Source organism: Leucopleurus acutus (genome assembly GCF_964270905.1).
Source record: "Leucopleurus acutus genome assembly, chromosome: 9".
NCBI lineage: Eukaryota > Metazoa > Chordata > Mammalia > Artiodactyla > Delphinidae > Leucopleurus > Leucopleurus acutus.
This window is the reverse complement of record NC_139144.1, coordinates 98,127,034-98,151,405: the sequence shown is the minus strand read 5'-3', so window position 1 is coordinate 98,151,405 and position 24,372 is coordinate 98,127,034. Positions and strand designations below refer to the sequence as shown.

The window sequence follows — 24,372 nt, the reverse complement described above, 5'->3', positions numbered from 1 at the left end:
GGTAGAGGTACGCCCCACTGAGCATCTCCTAGAGCAGCTGTGGGTATAGGAAAGGGGCTAACCATTAGTAGGGTTTACACTGAATTTTCAACGTTAGAAGCCCAGTTCTCAGATAAAAAGCAGAGATTTTACTGAGGAAGCAATGTTGTATTTACACTCAAGCAAGTGTTTGATTAAGAGCCTAGAATTCTGTATCACTTAGTGCTATATTTTTAGCACGTGGAATCTTGGAAGTGGCAGGTATAGGTAGGAATTCTGATTCTGCCCCTTGCTACCTGTGTGGTCCTGGACACATTTAATCTCTGCAAACTTCAATTTTCTGATATATAAAGGTAATAATTAACAATAAACTACCTTGTAAAACTGTTGCTAGGATTAAGTCAGGTGAAAGTTCCTAGGATAATTCAGTACGTACTACATAAGTGGGTTGTTAGGATTAAGTGTGATAAACCACGTGAAGTTCCTAGGATGGTACCTGGTGCGTATGGCCAGGTCTTCAGTGAGCATAAATGGGCCTTCCTTGCCCTTCCCCATCTTAACGAGCCTTCCTTCTCTACCTCAGGGAAAGCACAAATTGCATGTCGATACCGGAATGGAAGGTGATTGGTGTGGCCTCATTCCTGTTGGACAGCCATGCAATCAGGTTACGACAACAGGCCTAAAGTGGAACGTCAGTAAGTAAAACCCTTGCACAAAGGGAGGTTTTCTTTCTTTCTTGTTTTAAAAATTTCTCTTGATAAATAATTAGAAGTGGAATTGCTAGGTCATATGGGAACTCTATGTTTAACCTTTCAAGGAACTGTCAGACTATTTTCCAAAGCAGCTGTACCAATTTTATATTCCTACCAGTGATGTATGAAGGTTCCAGTTTCTCCATATCCTCACCAACACTTGTTGTTGTTGTTATTATTATTCCCATCCTAGTGAGTATGAAGTGTTATCTCATTGTGGTTTTTATGTGCTTTTTCCTGATGACTAATGATGTTGAATGTATTTTCATGTGCTTATGGGCCATTCGTATATTTTCTTTGGAGTAATGTCTATTTAGATCTTTTGCATATATTTTAATTGGGTTATCTCTTTTTTTTATGTTGAGTTGTAAGATTCCCTTATGTATTCTGGATAAAAGTCCTTTATCAGATATATGATTTGAAAATATTTTCTCAGAGTCTTTGGCATATCTTTTTATTTTCTGAAATTTAATTAACTAAGTGTATTAAGTTAGTCTAATTTAAATTGGATGAAGTCTAATTTTTTCTTTTATGGATCATGCTTCTGGTGTCGTATTTAAGCACTCTTTGCCCAGCCTTCTTCGCGATTCCATACACCTGAAACCTACTTTACTTTTCCAGAGAAGTAGCTATTCTTACTAAAATAGTTATTTTTATAATCAAACACCTGAGATTTTATAAGATTAACTGTTCTTACTAAATTTTAAAGTGTTCTTCAGTACTTGAACTGTATTCAGTACTGTACCTCGGTACTAGTCATACTAAAACTGTCTGGTTTGAAAAGAACAAAAAATGAGGTGGATCTGTTCATGAAATAAATTCCAAAAGAAACTATCAGGCATTATGAAATGAATCTTCCCTAGTCTCTAAGAATAACAGTAGTTTAATCAAAGGGCTTTGACTGAATGTCAAAGGGATTATTTCATGATTGACCAATACCTCTAAGGTTGTAAAAAGTAAAATATGGAACCATGTCATTCTTCTATAACATGTAAAACTTTGAGGTTCCTACAAGGAAATAAATATTTCAAGAAATAAATACATTGAAGATTAAAAGATATTTTAAAAGGTCTTTCTATGAGCCATTGCTGAAACAATTAGGAAAAGAACTAGAGATATTTTGAAGCAAATGTCTGGCAATCTCATCAGAATTTGAAAGGACGGTGAGAACAGATCTCCTCCAGTGCACAGAAATCTGTGTGACAGGCTTTGAAGCGGTTAGCTGAAACTGACATGAGCTCCCATCAGAAGCTTTATTTGAAAACATTTCCAGCCTAAAACAGTTGTTTTACTGTCTGGAGCTCCCATTCTTTCCAAGGACCCAGTCTAGACAATGGTGAGTTTCCTCCTGGATCTGGTAGTGACCTCACTTTCCAGGGCCAACGCCAAGACACGCTGGGCACTGTGCAAAGTGAACAGGAGGGTTGACCGTATAGCTTCCTTTATCTTACAGGAACAGGCAAGAGTTGGAGGATACAAGAGATTCTTCTGTGCTCGTTAGAACATCCTCAGAACCCCTGCATTCCACACCAAAATGCACATCCTAATTCTTTTTTTTTTTTCTAATTGAAACTTATAAAAATGTTTTATACAGTTTTTAAAGGTTATATCCATTTACAGTTATTACAAAACATTAGCTATATTCCCCGTGTTGTGCAGTACATCCCGATCGTACACCCAGTAGTTTGCACCTCCCACTCCCCTCCCCCTATATTGCCCATCCTCCACCCGTAACCACTAGTTTGTTCTCTATATCTGTGAATCTGCTTCTTTTTTGTTATATTGACTAGTTGGTTGTATTTTTTAATTCTACATATAAGTGATATCATACAGTATCTGAATAATAACATTTAGTCCAGGAAGGGGCCTTGGGCATGATGGAGCTTTTAATCTTCTTGTCTGTGATAATGTTTCAGTCCTGCCAAAATGCTCTACACTATTACTTACCTATATATTTACAGATTGCTTCAACTTTTGAAATAGATACTTTTTTCTCTACAACTCTGTGAAAATAAGAAATAGGAACTTCACAGGATATGAAAAGCAACAGAGTTGAGACGCAAATGTTTCATCAATGGTATGTGGTAAAAGTGCTAATGAATGGGGTCTTCTGATAGGTAATATTGCCTCATTAAAAAGCCATAAAAATAACTGTGAAATGACACCATGTTGGCTTGGAGAGACGTGGATAGATCTTCTTCACAGAGAGGGTCCTGCTTTACTCAGTGTCATTATGAAAGCAGAGCTCGATGTCAGTTTGTCTGTCACCCCTACAAAGTGGCAGGACAGGGCTGGACCCAGAGGAGGAGAAAGGAGCTATAGTAACTTAGGAGTTGCTCACATCCTGGGTCAAGGAGCATAAGCAAGTCCTCATAAGGAAACGCAGCACAGTCTTCCTCAGGCGGTCTGGGGGCTGGCACTCCCCCTGTCTGCGCCCACACTAAAAGATGAGTCCACTTTCCGATACGAACCACCTGTTTCAATCTGTGCTATCTCCCATCATGGTCTGTGTTTAAAACAAGTGCCTGTGGTGGTACCACCATCCAGAAGTGTATCTTTACTAATTTTGTTGAAACTACCTCTATTATAATACTTTAATTCATAGCAATATACTGTGAACAGTCTGTGGTGTGTGTCTGGCACTAGAGTTTCTCTAGGCTGTGTACACATGGGACTAAAACAGCTGCATCATAGGCAATGGCATCCTCGTCTTTACTAGACCTGCCACATAGCTCTGAGAGTGGAAATGCCAGTGGCCACTCGTCTCAGGAGTACACGGGCGTTCCCGTGCTTCACGTCCTTACCCTCTTCTTGGTATTGTCAGATTTAATCATTTTTGCCAGTCTGCTGAGTGTCAATGATATTTCATTGTGGTCTCTGATTGCTGGTGAGGGAAAGCATCTTTTTGTAGTTATTAGCCATGTGGATTTCCTCTTCTGTGAATTGCTACTTTCTTCTGCCCTTTTAGCCCTTGGACTGTTTGTTTCTTTCTTACTAATTCTTAGAAGCTCTTCAGACCCTAATGATCTTCCTCCTGGCTATACATTGCCTTTGCCATTTGTTTATGCCATTTTTGTACACAGAGAGGTTATTTAGTTAAAGGTAGTCAAATTTATCAGTCTTTTTCTTTCAGATTTGTAATTTCTGTGTCATAAATCATCTTTCTATTCCCTGTGGTTGTAAAGATGTTCTCACAGTTTAGTTTTGAGGGCGATTTTTTTATGTTTCTCCTTTCACCTGAAATTGATTTTTGTGTATGATATGAGTTAGGGATCTGATTTTTTTTCCTTACTGATAACCAACTGCCCTCGCATCGTTTATCATCCTTTTTCCAGTGATTTGTGATATACCATAAGTTTTCATATTCATGGGTATGTTTCTTTGATCTCTAGTCTCTTCCTTCGACTTACATTCTTCTTCCTGTACTGATACCACACTGCCTTAATTAACATAGCTTTATAATAAATATTGAAATGTGTTGAGTCTACCAACCTTGTTCTTCGAAATTTTCATGGCTATTCTTGGCTTTTTTCTCTTCTTTGTAAACTTTAGCATTAGCATGACAAGTGTCACGCATACAATTCCATCGTAATTTTTATTGGGATTACATTTAATTTACAGATTATTTTGGGGAGACCAGAACAATTGGGGAAGAGAATTCCTGCATGAAACTGAGTCTTCCCATCCATAAACATAATGTATCTCTCCAATTAATTAGAACTTTTTAATTGCTTTTGATAATTAAAAAAATTTGTCTAAAAGACTCTGTACTTCTTACATAAGATTTGTCTGTAGAAACCTTGTATTTTGTGCTGCCATTGTAACTACACCTTTAAAAATTACAGGACTTCCCTGCTGGTCCAGTGGTTAAGACTCTGTGCTTCCAATGCAGGGGGCGTGGGTTCAATCCCTGGTCGGGGAACTAATAACATTCTGCGTGATGCGGCCAAAAAATAAATAAAAATGATATTTTCTGAGTTCATTGGTGCTATATACACATACAAGTGACTTCAGTAGATTATATTAATATATTTCTGAATACTTTCATTGTTTCTAAAAGAGTGACTTGGGTTTTCTATAGAGCCACATTTTTGTTAGTAATCGAGTTTTCTTTCTTCTTCATCTGTAACAAATAGGATTGTGTTCAGTTATGAGTAACTGAAATAGTAGCTTTAAAAACTGCCCCCCTTTCCCCCTTCATGTAACAAAGTATAGAGTTAAGTAGTTACAGGGCAAGGTTTCTATGGTTTCCTCAGCCTCTGCCTCAAAACATAAGATGTCTCTGTTGCAACTCCAGCCACTATGTTCCCCGTTCGGCATCAGGTGGGAAAAAACGGAAGAGAGGAAGTAGGGCAGCACATATTGCAGGACAACAAGGCATCAGGGATTCCCAACATTTCCAGAAATCCTTCCTGCGTCTAATCTTTTGCCTCAGTGGCTAGAACTACCAAATACCACCCTAGCAGCAAAGGAGTCTGGGACATGAAATTTTTTAATCTAAGGACATAGTCACCCCAAATAAAACCGAGGTCCTGTCAGTGAGGAAAGAAAGAATGAGTAGGAGTCTGCTCTTCTTTCAAAAAAATGCCTTTTCTTTGTCTGCCATCTTGATGAACACTTTAGCCACATATATAATAAAAACTCTTTTAACTTTCTTCCAGCCATACTCTTCTGGATTTCTGTTGTTGCTGTCGATGAATCCACAATCAGACTAATTCTTATTTGTTTATAATGTCTTTAACTCTATCAACTCTTTAGACCTTATGTTTTTCTTTGATGTTCTACAGATTTACTACAGTATGTTTAAGTGTAACTTCTCTCTTGTTCTAGTTGGTTTTCCTTAGCTCTGATAATTGGTGTTCATTGATTCTGAAACAGTTTGAAAAGATTTTTCATCTCTATGGAAATGCTTTGTAATAGTGTGTACAGGTACCAAGATTTTCTGCAGGAGTTCTCTGTGAGTTTTTTTTTTTTCCTATCTATCTACCTATCTATTTATTTATACATCTTTATTGGAGTGTAATTGGTTTACAATGGTGTGTTAGTTTCTGCTGTATAACAAAGTGAATCAGCTATACATATACATATATTCCCCTCCCTCTTGCGTCTCCCTCCCACCCTCCCTATCCCACCCCTCTAGGTGGTCACAAAGCACGGAGCTGATCTCCCTGTGCTATGCGGCTGCTTCCCCCTAGCTATCTATTTTACGTTTGGTAGTGTATATATGTCCATGCCACTCTCTCACTTCGTCCCAGCTTACCCTTCCCCCTCCCCGTGTCCTCAAGTCCATTCTCTAGTAGGTGTGCGTCTTTATTCCTGTCCTGCCCCTAGGTTCTTCATAACCATTTTTTTTTTTTTTTTTAGATTCCATATATATGTGTTAGCATATGGTATTTGTTTTTCTCTTTCTAACTTACTTCACTCTGTATGACAGACTGTAGGTCCATCCACCACTGTGAGGATTTTTAAATGCCAGCCTAACAAGGGAACAGTTCAAGCATCTATTAAAAAACAACAACAACAACTACAGTTGTTATTAATGCAGTTTCAGTGAGAAACTCTTAATTCTCACTCCATTATGCCTCACAAGGTGATTCTAGTCAGTTGTCATGGTTCAACAATAGCTATACACACTTAGGGTATAACCTTTGTGAGCTCACACCACTAATGTGTGAGATGTTTCATGTTTCGAAATGTCTTTATTATTATTTTAATTATTGCTTTTCTAGTCCAGCCCTTGAAAAAAAGCATTCTGAAACTGTGATGTCAACATTTCCTCTTTGATTCGAGGACAATATCTTTTGTGTCTTCATTCTTTTCATAATCAGTGACCCTCTTTGAGTTGAAGAGATTGTTACAATTTTTACATAAAACACATGCTTCAAGGATCAAAGTTGATGATAATAAGGATGGCTTTTAAAAAATTAATTTTTTTTTTTGCCTCAAGGAAGATGTTAGCTTAAGTTTCCCTCCCCAAGACCATTTTCTCAAGTTTACAGTTTGGTGAAATGACTGTATTTCATCATAGCCAAGATGTCATCAGTTGTAAGATGCATTATTATTTTGTGTACACTGAGAAATAAATGCTACTAATTATAATTGCAGAGATGTGGGGAAATATATGTTAAAACTGATAAAATATGGTAGATCAAATGGAATAGAAATTTACGAATCAAACTATATGCACAGACATACCACTTTTAAACCTATTGTGAAAAATTGCAGAAGCCTCTGAAATGGGCAAAAAGACACCTGTGTGTCTTTCAGTGGATTGTTTGGCCTGGTCTAGAGGCCCTTGAAAGGTTATATGATTCTATAGGATACCTAGCTTTTCATCGTCTTTGATTATTTTGCAATGTGGTGGAATTAGAAGTTAACTGATAAAGGGCAGATCATACTGTATATGATTCCTGTTCATATAAGTCAGTTGAACTTTTGTTCTGTGAAAACTCCATGGATTATCGCCCTATATAAATGGCCAATTTTCCATCCATTAGCAAATCCATTTCAGCACTCCTTGTTGTCTAAATAGGTCTGTCCTTTGCAGTCTCCTTTGAACCAGTGTTTTACATCATAATAGTTTTCTCATTAATTAATGACTTAATTGAAATCTTTGATGTGTTCATTTTATATTTGTTTGAGTCATTATTTTACACTTTAAAAATTAAAAAAAAATTGTAATCACCTATGGTATTTAAAGGATCACAAGCTGTTGCAGTCTTTAAAAAAAAGACAGTGTAAAGTGTTATTGCAAAATACCACTTCCGGTTGTATGCGGTAGGTCAGAGGGAGCTCTGGGACAAAGGTCTAATAATGATGTCACTTCCATATTTGTATCCCGGAAAAGGTCTCACAAAGGGCTGTACTTGAACTGTGCACTCTGTACCTATAAAGGATCATGGCCATGACTGAACCTTTTAAGCAAAAGAAATCAGACCAATACGCTCTTCTAGAAGGCAAAAGTTGATTCCAGTACTAGTAAACTAAGCTGGAAGGAAATGACATTTTTTTTTTAATTATTATTATTTTTAATTATTATTATTATTTTGCGGTACGCGGGCCTCTCACTGTTGGGGCCTCTCCCATTGCGGAGCACAGGTTCCGGACGTGCAGGCTCAGCGGCCACGTCTCACGGGCCCAGCCGCTGCGCGGCATGTGGGATCCTCCCGGACCGGGGCACGAACCCGCGTCCCCTGCATCGGACTCTCAACCACTGCACCACCAGGGAAGCCTGGGGAAATGACATTTTTTAAGCAGTGTTATTGAAATATAATTCACGTATTATAAAATTGTTCTGTTCTTGATCACAGAAAGCAAGCATCCAGTGTTTTTACCATGAACTATGATGTTAGCTGTTGGTTTTTCACAGATGTCCTTGATCAGATTGAGGAAATTCTATTCTATTCCTAGTTTGTTGAGTGGTTTTACCATGGAAGGGTTTTGGACTTTGCTTTTTTTTTTTTTTTTTTTGGGTCTATTGAGATGATCATGTGATTTTTTAAAAAAAAAAATCCTGTTGATATAATAATATATTACATTAATTGAATTTCCGATATTAAATCAAACTTAAATCCCTCGGATAAGTTCCACTTGGTCACGATGTATAATTCTTTCTCTGTGTTGCTGGATTCAGTTTCCTAGTATATTTTTGAGGATTTTTGCGTCCACATTCCTAAGATACATTGTTTTGCAGAGTTTTTTTCTTGTGATGTCTTTGACTGGTTTTCTAATCAGGGTGGGACTGACATCTGCTCTTAAAGTCCAGGCATTCAGGAGGGAACCTCCAGGGAAGTCAACCAAGGCAGCAAGAGTGAAACACCAGTGAAGTAGGTCTAGCAGACAGGATGCAGATTTGGGGAGGACGTAGCATAGAGGAAACTCTGGTTGCGGGAGACACCTAAAGTGTGTTCTGACCCAAAGATAGGTGGCGCCTTGTGCCTTTTGCCCTCCTTTAGTTGTGTGCTTGCTGCTAGAGACAGGAGGGAGGAGAGAATGAGACCTGTAGGGCCAGCTTGTATCTAATGAATACATAACAGGGGCTGGCTGGCCCTTCTAAGGAGGAAGTTTAGGTCACTGAACATTTAAACAAGCCCAACCTGCTGGGGAAGCAGTTTCATTTACAGGAAATTCTATTGAATAATCTCTAAGTGTTCCTTTAAAAAGCAATTATCTCCTTCTCTTGGATAAAGACAAGGAGCAGCCTTTCCCCCTTCTGTGTTTAATTAACCATCAGTGGCTTTGCATCTTCACTGCTTTATATTATTAATTTAGAAAAGTCATTAATGTTTCCATAGGTCATTTTTATTTATAAATGGAAAGTGCTAGCTATAAATTCCAATATTGATTTTTCTCCAATAATAACTTTTTACTAAGGATCTTTCAAACCTGAGGAATAATAAGTTCCCTCACAAATTTATGTAAATTTAAATGTGTGAAAGATTTATTTTTCGTAATAGCTGTACCTAGAATATTACATTTATTTATATATGTCTAAATAAATTAGGATGATAATTACAAATAAATATTTTCACAAAGGTTTCTCAAGGAAGCCTTACATTTCTATTTGTAGGGCCCTGAATATTTTCAAATATTTGGTAAGATTTAAAGTGTAACAGTGCATACATACTGTGTTCATTGCTCTAGGCTGTATTAAGTGTTTTTTTTTTTAATTGGAGTATAGTTGATTTATAATGTTGTATTAGTTTCTGCTGTACAGCAAAGTGAGTCAGTTATACATATACATATATCCACTCTTTTTTAGATTCTGTTCCCATACAGGTCATTACAGAGTATTGAATAAAGTTCCCTGTGCTATACAGTAGGTTCTTATTAGTTATCTATTTTATATATAGTAGTGTATATATGTCAGTCCCAATCTCCCAATTTATCCCTCCCCCCACTTCCCCCTCAGTAACCATAAGTTTGTTTTCTACACCTGTGACTCAATTTCTGTTTTGTAAATAGGTTCATTTGTACCATTTTTTTAGATTCCACGTATAAGTGATAGCATATGATATTTGTCTTTGTCTGACTTCACTTGATATGACAATCTCTAGGTCCATCCATGTCGCTGAAAATGGTATTATTTAGTTCTTTTTATGGCTGAGTAATATTCCATTATATATATGTACCGCATCTTCTTTATCCATTCCTCTGTCGATGGACATTTAGGTTGCTTCCATGTCCTGGCTATTGTAAATAGTGCTGCAATGAACATTAGGGTGCATGTATCCTTTCGAATTATGATTTTCTTCAGATATATGCCCAGGAGTGGGATTGCTGGATCATGTGGTAGTTCTATTTTTAGTGATTTCTTATATTTTCGACTATGTTATGGAAATAACAGAGCATTACATTCTTGATTAATGGACTATATTAAAAAAGAAACCTTTATTGTTGATACCACATCTTGATTTTTTAATGTATCCTTGATAATACGTGCCAGCAAATGACAATTTCTATGATGTATAGTCCAGACTCTATGACTGTTATTTCCTTGACTTAGAATCTAGGATAATTATATTGATAGTATCAGAATGTTGAAAGGCACATCACCGTTTGTCTTGACCTATGATTTTCAAGTGAAATAATGAAGATCTAAAAGTGACTTCCACAAATCACATGGTGTTGTAGGGCCAGAGCTGGCCTGGAACACAGATGTCTCTATCCCAACACAGGGCTTTTTCCTCCTAGGCTCCTCCACTACTAGCAGTGTAGAAAACTTTGATATTTGATAATAGATTCAAATATATATAAAGATAGGTAAATGTAAAATGTGTGATGTTTGATAGGTAGATTGAAAAATATAACCATATTTGTTAAAATTTTCATGATATAAGTTTTCAGCTGTATCAGTTCCAAATTGCTGCTATAACAAATTACCACAAACTAGAGGCCTAAAACAAGCTCATCATGTACAGTTCTGGAGGTTGAAGTCCCGAATGGGTCTTATGAGACTAAAATCCAGGTATTGACAGAGCTGCAGTCCTCCTGGAGGCTAGGGTGGAGAATCCTTTTCTTACCATTTCAGCCTCCAGAGGCTGCCCACATTTCTTGACTCATTCCTTCCTTCATTGTCAAGGCCATCAGTGTAGCATCATCAGTTCTCTCTTTCTCTGACCTCTGCTTCTGTTGTCACCTCTCTTTCTCTGACTCAGACTCTGAGCCACCCTCTTTTAAGGATGTTGTGACTACCCTGGGTAATCCAGGATAATCCTAGCTCATGCTTTTTAATTTAATCACATCTGAAAAATCCCTCCTGCCATGCAAGTAACTTATTTACAGGTTCTGAGGATTATAATGTGGACATTTTGGGGGTGCCATTATTGAGGCTGTCATTTAAGTCTGTAATCAATAAGTTCAGTAATTTCCTGGAATAATACATATTGAATACAGTTATTACATCACTGAATCTTTACAGTTACTCTGAAAAGTAATGTATGAAGACTGTTTACATGTCCTTGAGAAACTGAATCTCAGTGTTATTCATCGTGGCCTCAGATAACATGTGGTAAAGACTCAAGACAAAATAGACACAAAATATTGTGTGAGCATGATTTATTTGGTGTCCACAAAGAGGGGTGAGAGAGACAATTTCCATTCACTCTGGTTTCTGTTCTCCAAGGATTGTGGTCAAGTTTAGTCCAGTGTATATTCTGATCCCTGGGAGCCATGAAGGAAGTCAGGTTTGCATCTGGTCAGCCGTGAGTTTGTAATCGGGCTTTTATTAGACATATTCCTTCTTTCTGTTCTGTTTTGATTGCTTCTCTTTTTTAGCCTTTGAGACTGCATTTTAATGAGAAACTGATAGTTTCTACCAATAACAGGCAGCAATCTGATGTGTGATTAAGATGGTGAAAAACAAAAGGCAGAAAATTTGACTCTTGTATTGCTTTCTTAGTTACATATTATTTGAGTCTCAGGACTCTGCGGGTCCTTAACAGTCGATCAGATATGTATCGTTAATTTGCTGCGCACGCATACACCAGCAAACTACTGACTGACTGCTTATCTGCTCTCACTTTTATTCCTGCCCCTTCCACACACACAAACACCAATGCCGCACACATATACTTGCACTACAATATGGTACAAGTTTGGGTTTTCTTATTATATACATAGATTTGATCAGTCTGGGGTCATAGAACACAGAACTGCTGCTTTTGATAAGTTCTGAATATTAACACTGAGGAATAATCGCACAAAATGACAATCATGGGGAACTTGAGGACCCAACTTTTATGAAAAAGGCAAAGTTGGGTAAGGGGGAGCTTGATAAGCAGTAGATATTATTTCTCTGGGGAGAAAAATACAAAGAGGAACAAGATTTTTTTTTTAGACTATGTTATTCTGCAGGATTTTCAGAAATTATACTGGTAAGCAAATATTACATTTGCCAGACATATAAGACTAATGACATACAGCCTACAACAAATTTGTATTAAATACTGTATATTTCGTGAACTCAGCTCCAATTCTATTTCCTATGTTATAGTATTTGAAGCAGATATGAATGATTTTTCTTAAGTCCTTACCCTTTTGTGATTCTGCTAGAGCACAAGAAACCAACAGTAATTTACTGTATGCCATAATCATCCTGTTTTGTTTTTAGAAAACTCCCAACAACCTGACAACACACATTTGTTATGGTTGAGTCTAGGCATTTAAATATCAAAACAGTTAACATGCATTTGTAGGGAATATGACAAATGGGAATGTGTGAGCAGACCAATTTTTCATTGACCTGCATTCAAGAACACTATTATAACTCAGGCATGCCTCCCGAGTTGTTTAAATGAGTTGATTTCCTAGTATTTACGTGGGCAGGTTGACTGATGAGAATGACTTTGGTATAAGCTCAAGAGTCCGTTTCTATTTCCCCTCCTCCAGGCTTCACTTTTGTGCTGATTCAGATGTGAGCTCTGTGCATTCAACCATCCAGCTAATATATTGAGACAAGAAAGCAATAACTTTTGCTCATTACATGAATTGTAGAGAAAGAATCAAGGGGTTCAGATGAATAAACTTTTACTATGGGAACAGCTCACTGGGCATAATTTTCTTCTGGGTCCAAATAATCATATTGTGTGTTTTGAATATACTTTCTTCTACCTGTCTTTTCTCTACACTCATTCTTATTCAGGTATAACATCAACTCTTTTATGAATGCAGAGTATTATTATCCTCATTTTATAGATGAGGAAACTGAGACCCAGAATGTTAAATGAATTGTCCAAGTTCATGTCTCCTAACTCAGTCCTCCATGCACAGAAAGTGGACCCATCACTGGTTATTTACATATCTATTTTTAAAAGCTTTCGACTTGGTGAAGTAACCTATCTCAACATCCTTTTTCTAAATGAAAATAGAATTTTCCCGGACATTGGGCAGGTTCTAAGACAAAGGAGACAGAGAATTAACACCTTGGCAATTAAACTCATGATATGAGCCCTACCTAAGACATTCCTTTCCACTCTGTGAGCCACAAATCAGAACCCATGCAGATTTGAAGAGTGTGTAAATTAAGTGTAACTTAGGCTCACCGTGATGTGTGATGTCTGGGGTGATTATAAACCAAATGTCATTCATCGCGGTTCTCAAGTATTTGTGGTAAGGACTCAAGGGGAAAAAAATGTTTACATTCACAAAGGGGAATAAATGGTTAAAGCAGGATTTTTGACGAAAAGGAAGGAGCAATGATAAAAGGGCAAGATGGTTTGGCTGCCGGAGGTTTAGATGGCAGGCAGGTTTCTCAGCTGTGAGCTGCTCCTGTGTCCTGTAGATTGCTTGGAGGCCAGATTGTGAAAAAGCTGAAAATATTTAGAGAACACTAGGCTTAAATTAAAAGAAGGGCAGATCACACTGGGGAAATGCCCAAAATGCAGACTAAATTAGAAGCATCTGCATAAAGGCGCTTTGAAATATGTCTGTGGACCCCAAATAAAGTTTGTAGTGAAGAAATATTTGCATAATGTGTTTTTGTTACAGTGCAAGGGAAACTCAACATACAGATTACATAGAGAGAAAGTTCTCAAGCTTAAGAGGTGTATTTGGGAACTAGCAAGAGAGGGTAGAGGTCTTCTTCTGGTTTTGAGATTATAAAACAGCCAAAAAAGGAAACAAATCAATGCTTTAAACCGTTTGACAAAGTAACTCTCTGGAGATTATTGTATAACATGTAACTTACCTTCTTCTCTCTGCGTAATTTGTACCTTGAGTTTCCCTTGAAACGTAGCAAAAAGCATTTATACAGCTATTTACTTCAGTTAATAATGTGGGGGAAAGATGACAGTAGGGTTCAAGCCCTGACTGTGAAACGAATGAATTATATGGCCCCGGGGCGTCATACGGATCCTTCGTCTATACCAAGAGGGTTGCTAGATGATGTCAGAGGTTTTCTTCAGCGTGGAACTGTGGCTTCTGAAGCCACAGAGAAACAAGCGGGTCCAGATCATAAATGCCAGGAGCTTAATGTTCAAGGAGACACCTCTCTCCCCCTTAATTCCCTGTGTGATGGCAATTAAAGTCCCCGTGGGAAGCAGCAAGAGGACCAGACTCAGGAGACTTCTGTCTGGGGTTGCTGTGCAGCCCCTCTTCGCATAGATTTCGTGCGATGTGGTTCACTGTATGGAAGTGGCTTTGAATGTTGCAAAGGAGGACGTCCTGTGCCATCGTTACAGTTTATCATCTCTTGCTGAAGGTTCTCACTCTTCAGAAGTTCACAGTGAGGCTAGAAATGGGAGATGGTCATGATTATTCCTCATTTACTCTGAGAGAGAATGGACGCTCTGGCTGCAGGAATACAACATTTTCTGATAATGATTTATTAGTAGTGTTGTGATCTCCTGCTTGCCCCAGTGCCATGTCATACTTTGGCCGCCTCTCAGTTTATTTGCAAGGTTTCACTTTGGAGAAATCATATCGGCCTTTTTCACTCATCTGTTTTCTAGACCACATTTAATTGCAAATTAACAACTCGTCTCTCAACTGTTCCTAAGTCTGGCTTTTCGCGTGTGTGTGTGTGTGTGTGTGTGTGTGTGTGTGTGTCTTAAGAATGTGCTTAGAAAACATTATCAAAGCAAGAAGGCTTTCTGATTTTACCAGCTACAATTGATAACCAATTTTTATTTTTAACCATCGAAAAAAATTATTTATTTGCAGTATATCAGTGTTAAGTCTGCCAGGAGAGAGAAACAGGTTCTGGGCAATTTAAATCTGACATATAATTAAGAAAAATAAATGTTCAAACCTGAGGTGTTTTCAGTTGACCTGAATCCCACCAAAGGCTGATATTCTACAGATAAAGTAGATAAAGTTTTATTTCCTATACCTTGCATGGCACATTACTAACAGGCAAATTAAATAAAGAAGGCTCCCCCGTTCTAGAAGGATACATTACCGAGGGCGGTGGTTATCTGGCTTGTGCTTGTTGGACAAAGTGAAGAAAGGCAGAGGTGCCGGCCTCCCTCTCATCCTGACCCACTGCTGCTGCAATTTTGATGTAATTATGAGCGCTGCTCTCACCTGCCATGAGGTGTCATTCTCTTTCCTTTAAAATGTGTGACTTTGAACTAAATGATCTCAATCTTTTTCATTAAGTCTTTCTTCTTTATTCTCAATAGCAGAATTAGACTATTTTGTTTTCTCCTCCTGAATACCTGTGAAAAGCACTTGAGATCCAACATACATGCCATTTCCCCCTTAAAACATGTCCCCAACCCCTAGTATTCTCAGAATATGTTCTCCCTTGAATATCTTCCTCTCCCTTACCCCCCACTAAAATCTTCACTCATCTTCAAGAGCCATTTCAAATCACATCCCTCACGAAGCTTTCCTAATTAAATGTGATTTTTCTTTCTTAACTTTGAATTCCTAAAGTGTGCTGTGCACCTGTCTTCAGTATGTTTACCTATTAGTGTCATTCTCTGTGCAGATTTTTTATTCCTTTTATTAGAATGCATTCGCCTCAAGGATTTGGTGCTGTCATCTGTGTTTCCTCCTCGTCCTCTGGGATAGAGCCTTGCATGTTTTGTGTAATTACCAACCTTTTTAAAATGAGCAAGTGCATTTTACCCCCATGAATTCTGTAATGGGACAGAGTCAATTGCATTATGGTAAAAGATGCCGAAGCAAGAGTTCTATACTGTAAACCTTTAAAGCAACTAGAATAATGAGGGCTAAGTTCAATTTTAAGGGTGAAAATAGTTGTAAACCCTGCCAAAAGTTGATATGGTTTAAAGTGATGCCATTTGGAATATGAATGTTAGTTACCAGAGATGGCTTTTTAGTATGAGTGTGTGTGTGTGTGTGTGTGAGAGAGAGAGAGAGAGAGAGAGAGATGCCTATCTAGGGAGTGGGCAGTGCAGGAGTGAATATGTAGAAATCTCACCATGTTGAGGATTTGGAGTGTTCAGTGAATTCATTGCTCCCCTAGGTGCTTTTCTCTGACCCATTAGTTTACTGCTCTTAATATGAGGCAAGGTCTAAAAGCATTTCATTTTTAGATTCCCCTCTTACAGATGTTGAAGATGGTGGAAAACTATAATGTGAGGGCAAGTATCATTATAAAAAGAAAAGAAGATGGAATTGGTTCTCTTACTGTGTCTTAATTCATGAAACTTCTAATATTTGCTGTGCAAAAAGAAGAAAAACAGGAAAGTCCTAGTTTGGTTTATTCTACTGTGTCCTAGAGGGCACTCTTACAGTATTATATAAATGTAAAAATTGGGTTTGTTTGTTCCAGTCATTTTGTATCTTTATCCAATTAACTAGATTATTAATTTCTCTAGTTTATGAGCCCTTTAAGTTTTCCTTCCCATTATTTAGAGTTTTGTAGTTGAAACTTTATAGTTAACTGTGTTTTCTGCTTAACTTTACCCATGAATACAATTTTAATAAAGAAGGTAGGAATAGAAGAAGAAAATGAGAGTAGTACATCAATAACCTTACTGCACTTGCCCCTAAATAGTCTAAGAATTCAGTGGGCAGTGGTGGGGAGGTTACTTTGCTATGTCTGTCAATAAAGCCAAACAAATTGATGACAAATTGTTACCCAGACGTGAATAGATTTATTTTGCTCTCTTCATTTCTCATTAAGAAAATGCTTGTCCTTTGCTTGGTCTGGTCCTGAGTTCCTTCTTTCTATAAACTGTCCCTAAATGATCTTATCACAGCCTATAACTTTAAATACATCTACATGCCATTGCTTCTCTCATGTATAGCTCCACCCCTTACCTCTCTGATTTTCTTCACTTGCCCTGGAATTCTGGGAACATAAGCTGCTCTAGAGCATAGAAACTTCATGTCTTTTGTTTAGAAGTTGTCCCTCCTGCAGAGAAGAGTGTCTGGTGCAGAGGTGTTGTTGAGTAAACCTTTGTTGAATGGATGTCTAAGAACCTTATGTAAGATAACATGACCACGGCACAATGTTTGGGTTTTGCTCCACCTGTTCTTTCTGTTTTCCCCATGTCAGTAAACCAGCACAGACATAGCTGCACAAATCAAGAACCTCAGGTGACTTCTCCCTTTCTCCGTGTCTACCCTTCCATGATCAAAGTCCAGGCCGTCTTCTTTTTTTTTAACATCTTTATTGGAATATAATTGCTCTACAATGGTATGTTAGTTTCTGCTTTATAACAAAGTGAATCAGCTGTACATATATATATATACACACACACATACATATATATATATATATATCCCCATATCTCCTCCCTCTTGCATCTCCCTATTCCCACCCCTCTAGGTGGACACAAAGCACCGAGCTGATCTCCCTGTGCTATGCGGCTGCCTCCCACTAGCTATCTGTTTTACATTTGGTAGTGTATATATGTCCATGCCACTCTCTCACTTCGTCCCAGCTTACCCTTCCCCCTCCCCACGTCCTCAAGTCCATTCTCTACGCGTGCATCTTTATTCCTGTCCTGCCCCTAGGTTCTTCATCACCCTTTCTTTTTTTAAGATTCCATATATATGTGTTAGCATACAGTATTTGTGGTATTTGTTTTTCTCTTTCTGACTTACTTCACTCTGTATGACAGACTCTAGGTCCATCCACCTCACTACAAATAACTCAGTTTCATTTCTTTTTATGGCTGAGTAATATTCCATTGTATATATGTACCACATCTTCCTTATCCATTCATCTGTCGATGGACACTTAGGTTGCTTCCATGTCCTGGCTATTGTAAGTAGAGCTGCAATGAACATTGTGGTACATGACTCTTTTTGAATTATGGTTTTCTCAGGGTATATGCCCAGTAGTGGGATTGCTGGGTCATATGGTAGTTCTATTTGTAGTTTTTTAAGGAACCTCCATACTGTTCTCCATAGTGGCTGTATCACTTTACAATCCCACCAACAGTGCAAGAGGGTTCCCTTTTCTCCACACCCTCTCCAGCATTTATTGTTTGTAGATTTTTTGATGATGGTCTTTCTGACTGGTGTGAGGTGACACCTCGTTGTAGTTTTGATTTGCATTTCTCTGATGATTAGTGATGTTGAGCATCCTTTCACGTGTTTGTTGGCAATCTGTGTATCTTCTTTCGAGAAGTGTCTGTTTAGGTCTCCGGCCCATGTTTGGCAGGCCATCTTCTTATCTCTCCTGGAATCTGCAGTGGGCTTCTAGTCCATCACCTCATTAAACCATCCTTCACAAAGTGACCAGAGCAATCGTCTTAAAGCCAAAATAAAACTGCGCATCCCAGCATTTGGAACCCTTTGATGGCTTTCCTTCATATTTCAAATGAAAGCCCCATTCCTGTCTGTGCCGAGGTCCTGCTCTAGGCTCTGGCCTCCTCCTGCCTCTCCAGCCACTGGTACCACTCTCCCCTCACTCCCTGGCTGTAGTCACGCTGCCCTTTTGGTTCCTCCCTTAGGCTCTTTGTACTTGTTTTTCTCTCTGCCCAGAATACTATTCTTCGTGTCTTCCTATCTTCCGATGGATCTCCCACATCGTATCAGTTGAGTCTCAGCTAAGATGTTACTTCTTCATGGAGACTGTTTCTCGTAAGCAGGTCTGAAATAGTACCCACGCCCTCTCCTCCCAACAAAGCCCATTGCCCTGTTTCGCCTTCTTCATTGCAGTCATTACTGTTCGACTCTTATTAAATTATCGATAGCTCTCTTCCCCGCAGTAAAAGTTAAGCTTTATGAGAGCAAGGACATTGCCTGTGTAGTTCTTTGCTTTATCTTGAGTCCTTAGAATGGTTCCTGCACAGAGTGAGCAACTAGTTGCTGAATGTAAACTCTCTACAGGATGGCGTCACGTGGTAGGTGCCGGAATTGAATCGGGAAAGAAGGATTAGCCTCGCTAAGCCTCTGACCCTCGCGTTCCATCTGCTTCATTAAGAGTGGCTACAGTTACTTCTCTTAGAAAGAATTAGGGACAGCGGCCACTAAAGCAGAGCAGGAGGTTGGGGTGGAGATGGGTACACTGCCCTGCCTGGTCCCAGACTATTTTGGACCAAAGCATAGAGGATGTAGAAGAGGCAGCACTAGGATGGAACCAGAGACAGTATTTGAGATGAATCAGAAATGGTAATATTTGCCAAGGGAGATCTTCTTTCTGTTTAACAGTCCGTCTAGCTAAGGTGTTTGAGAGATCCCATAAAACAGAAGTCTTAAAGGAACCCTGTTTATCACCGTGATCCAATTCTGCTGTGTCCAGAATCTGTGGAGTCCAGCGCTGGACGGTAGGCTCTCAATCCACAGGAAAACCAAATCCTTCATGTTCTTCAGCTCATTATTGTCAGTCACTCATGGTTCACGGCCAGTGCCCTAGCATGGGCCATTTATTGATGCTCTGAAATCCACAGCTTCCATTTTCTGAATCCCTCCTTATTTTCTCGGCTCCTTTAAAGCAACTGTTGCCTTTTGAAGATGTATACCTCCAACCAGATGCTATCTTTCATTTCTCTGAATCTTCAAAGCATTTGGGAGTGTCTCTTCAAGGCATTCCAGCCTTGGACTGTAAGATCTGTATAATTGCCTTAGGTTCCTTCCCCTACCTAGATCAGAAATAGAGGCAGAAACTGGGTCCTAATCATTCCTATACCCTCTAAAACACAACCCCATGCCTTAGACATTCGTGAATCAGTGTGAAACTTGAAAGAAATTCTGCTGTTTACTAGGTGTGTGACCTTGTGATTTACTTCTCTAAGCCAACACTTTCTCATCTCTAAAACTGAGTTAATGATAGAGAAAATAAAAACCACATCATAGGACTGTCAAAAGAATTAAGCAAGATAGCATATACAGTGCTTGGCACAGAGTGTAATAAGTAGTGGTTTTATTATGGTGATGGATTTTATGGGTTCCCCAAATGTCAACCCCAAGAGAACCCAAGAATGGCCTATCTTAAGTGACTATCTTTGATTCTAATATTAATGACCTTCTAAAATATTGACTGTCACAGGGCCAATAATAAATATAGTACCAAAAATTCAACTGTGAATATAGGCCTATATCCTTAAGAAAAAGTTAACAGTGGAGAATCACTTCTGAGTCTTATAAAAAGGAAACTGGATTTCCTAATGTGTAATTTAAAATACTTTGGGAGCATAAATACACCTGGAGCACTCAAGCTGTAAGCTGGTGACTCAGAGAACAAGGGCACTGAATTCTGAAATAAGCAACAGCAGATGCGGCCACTTAAGGTCTCAGAGCAAATTGCAGAAAATAAATTAATTCATTTAAACATGCGTGAATCTCCTAAGTGGGGGAATAACCTGAAATGGTGCTGAATGATTTCCTCAGTTATGTGTGTTCTGAAGTATTAGTAATGCCTTGTTTTGTGCCTTTTACCTTTGATGAGAACAGATCCCAGAATCTTTTGCCTTATTAAGTTGTTTTCAAAGTAATTTAGATTATAAAAACAGCAAATTCCAGTCAAAGTTCAGATTGGTTTCATTGATTTGGAAAAGTGGATAGCAAGTTTATCAAAGGATAGATGGATCCTGGAGGGAATGAGAAGTGATTATGATTAAATCGTTAGAAAAGAGCTTTGGAGAGGCTGACATAATTTTGCAGAAACTTCTTAAAAGTTTGAAACTTGCCTACCTTTCTGCTAAAATATGTGCAAAGATTTTATCAGCTTGTCTGATACTGTGTGGCATGGCAGTTTAAGTTCTAAGAATCAGTGTACTCATTTGTAGACTACAGGGTAGATTTAGTATATTTATCAGCATTATTACTCAGTTATTTCCAGATCTCATCAGATGTTTTAATTTTCATTCTGGGAACCGCAGACACGAAAATCCCAGCATTGTATGTCCTTGCATACTTAAACTTTACGGTTGTATAACTGAATAAATAAAGGAAAAGGGGCCAGAAAGCGGAGGAGAGATGTCAGAAGCGGAAGCAAACTGTCAACTAAAGGCCTGTAATGTTCGATGATGTGTTCCATCTGATCTTTTAAAGGAGAAGGATTTAAGGAAATTACTACGTGCCCTGCACACGCTGGTCGTCAGGGTAGCTTTCTTGTATGGCAGCGGCTCATGTTTGATGCCAAGGCAGTGAGGGAGAGCTTGGCAGCAGAGCAGGCGCTCGAACTGAGGACACCTGGCTGTGGAATGGATGAAGCTTAGCCAAGGATTTGGCAGCCCTGCCTGAGAACAAAAATAATCAGAAGAATTGCCGAGAACCGTAAAACCAGGAGAGTAGGGATATGAAATACATCAACCTGATTTTTTGAACATGGAAAAATATTAAACCTATTCTAAGTCTGTTGGGATGCCCATGTATTTCTGTAAGTTTCTGTTACTATAGTAATTTCTATTTTGCCCTGGGACTATGAAGAGGATAAAGTCAGATACTTTGTTATTGTTTATTTTTTAAGTTTGGAAAAACACATACTTCTTAACCCCAGGGTTTAAATAATTTGTAACTTATGAATAAGTGCATATATCCCTGTAGCTGAATATTTCCTTTGATGCCAAAGGCTCATTATTTGTATGCTAATCTGTTCTCTTGGGAAGCTCTGATGTGTTACAATTGCAAATAATCTTTGAAATCTTTTGGAGCAACTATAAAAAAAACCAGTACATTCCAGGACGATGGTACAGCATTTGCAAGGCTTTGTCATGATAGGTCAGGAGGTATTTTATGTAGCTGGAGTGTGCATAGAGGTGGTGGAAAGATGAGAGACGATGTTGGAAATTTAGGTGGGATCAGATCGTGTACTAGGAGAGGAAGTCTGGATTTATTCTGTAGGCAGTAGGGGAAGATTTTATTTTATTAAAAAAAATTTTTATTGGAGTATAGTTGATTTACAATGTTGTGTTAGATTCACAGCAATGTGAATCAGCTATACATACATATATACATATACATAGATATACATATATATACACACACATATATATATATATATATATATATTGTATATCTCCTCTCTTTTTTAGATTCTTTTCCCATATAGGTCATTACAGAGTATCGAGTAGAGTTCCCTGTGCTATACAGTAGGTCCTTATTAGTTATCTATTTTATATATAGTAGTGTGTATATGTCAATCCCAATCTCCCAATTTATCCCTTCCCCGCCACCTTTCCCCCTTGGCAACCGTAAGTTTGTTTTCTACATCTATGACTCTATTTCTGTTTTGTAAATAAGTGGGAAAGAATTAAAACAGAGGAGGAAAATGATCACTTTTGTGTTTAACAACAATTCATGGAATCGTATGGACTGGATTACAGAAAGATACAGTAAATAACTTAAAAAAAAATCAGACCATGTATGAAACTAGAACCTTATGTTAATTATTTGAATAAACACTCAAAAGAAGCATTTGTCACTCATTCTAAAGGGATAAGATCTTTTGAGTGACTCTTTAGAAAAGAAGATGCCTATATTGAATATATTACAATTGACCCTTGAACAACGCAGGTTTGAACTGCCCACATCCACTTATATACACGTATTTTTCAGTAGTGAACGCCACAGTACTATACACTCTGTGGTCGCTTGAATCCAAGGATGAGCGAGAACCACTGATGCAGAGGACCGACTAGAAATCATAGGTGGATTAACCCCCAGGTTGTTCAAGGGTCAACTGTACTATCTTTTTCAATAGGTACCCTTGACCTTTAAAATTCCAAATTCAACTTCATGTCTGCTTATGAAAGAGGAAATTCTCTTCTTCAGTGACAGAGTTTGTGGGATCACTTGGTTCTTTACAACAAACACAAAATTCGAAGTGTCTCTTCTCCTTGTGAAATGTGACACATGTCTGTTTCTATAATTTATTCTGCCCTGTTGTTCTGACTCAACCAGGTAACCTACTATTCATTTGTTTAAAACAAAGCGATGCAGCTTAAAGGGCCACATGTACTGCAAATGAAGTTCTTGAGACATTAGAAAATCATCACAATTACATATCCACAACCCCACACCCACTGTACCGTGTTTCACACCACGCACTGCTGTTGATAGATGGATTATACTTGTAGGTAGAAATCAAATAATCAAAAATCAGATCAAATATATAATGAATATATTTGGAGATGTATTTATGTATAGGTACTAACTGTCCATTGATGCTTCTTTAAGAGCATATGTCCTATAATAAATTGAAAGGCAGAATCTTCAAGAACTTTCAAGTATGAAATACTGTTCCATCACTACTGTGTTTCTGGTGATTAGCTTGCTTTTTTAGTAGCTCTGTGAGATGTTTTTCTAATCAGTGCACATGAGCCATCATCATAACTAGAATTCCTAATTCTGAGCCCAAACAGTTGGAGTCCAACCAAATCAGGACCTTTAATAAGCATTGTAAGGAAAAAGCCATCAATCATTTACTCCCTCTCCCTAGCTCTGCGTACATTATTGAAAATTTTTATCAAAGTTTTGGTACTAAAAAGCCTTTAAGAAATTTGAACGATGTACCTGTAAGCAGACAGTATTATCTAATCAAAAGTTGATTTGTGAGGGTGTCAGGTAACATTCATAACTTTAATCATGTTAACAACTCTGAAATTGGCTGATAATTATTTTAGAGTTAGAGGCTCTAATTTGTACATTGTTAACGTGTTTCCAATGACTGGCCAATGTAATAACAATAACAAATTATACTCTGTCTTCTTTGAGATCCTAATGGGCAGCTGAAATGGGATATTTCCACCAGAACTGAATATCAGTTTTTTCCTGAACATCCAAAACTTGTGAAGTTTCTGAAGATACAAGGTCAGGTTTAGCATTGTGCTAGTAGAGTCCTATCATGTTCTCAGTGGTTTTGATTCAGTTAAAGTCTGTGACCAAAAACAGTCTTAGCAGTGAAATTATCACTATCAGCAAAGTATCCTAAGTACAGTACCAAGCAAAATGCTTTGTAAGCCACTTGAATGCCAATATCTTAGCCATATATCTTTCTCCTTATTTATAGTAGGAATCCATCAAATCAACAAACTAATCAGAGAGCCCTCAGGTGAGAAAATTCCACTGCCCCTAAGTATTTCTAATGATGTGTTTTAAATCTATGCAATAAGGATAAATTATGTTAACAGAGGATTTTAAATATTTTCTTAAACTGTAGAACCCTTTGCTCAACCAAAATTTTGCCTAGAACCTTAAACCATAAAGCTAGATAAACAACTGTTTTTATTTACGTATAATACAAATGCTATCACATATAGTGATTTACCACATA

The 24,372-nt window shown here is 38.0% G+C and overlaps 1 protein-coding gene across 4 annotated transcripts in view; it reads left to right on the top strand.

The window, feature by feature from the left end:
* Positions 1-24,372, top strand: part of TPK1 (thiamin pyrophosphokinase 1) — a 344,701-nt gene that overhangs the window by 236,420 nt on the left and 83,909 nt on the right. For all 4 annotated transcript variants that reach the window (XM_082846614.1, XM_082846615.1, XM_082846613.1 and 1 more), the window contains one exon: positions 563-674. In XM_082846614.1, the coding sequence (XP_082702740.1) occupies positions 563-674 (112 nt within the window). The remainder of the gene's footprint in view (positions 1-562; positions 675-24,372) is intronic.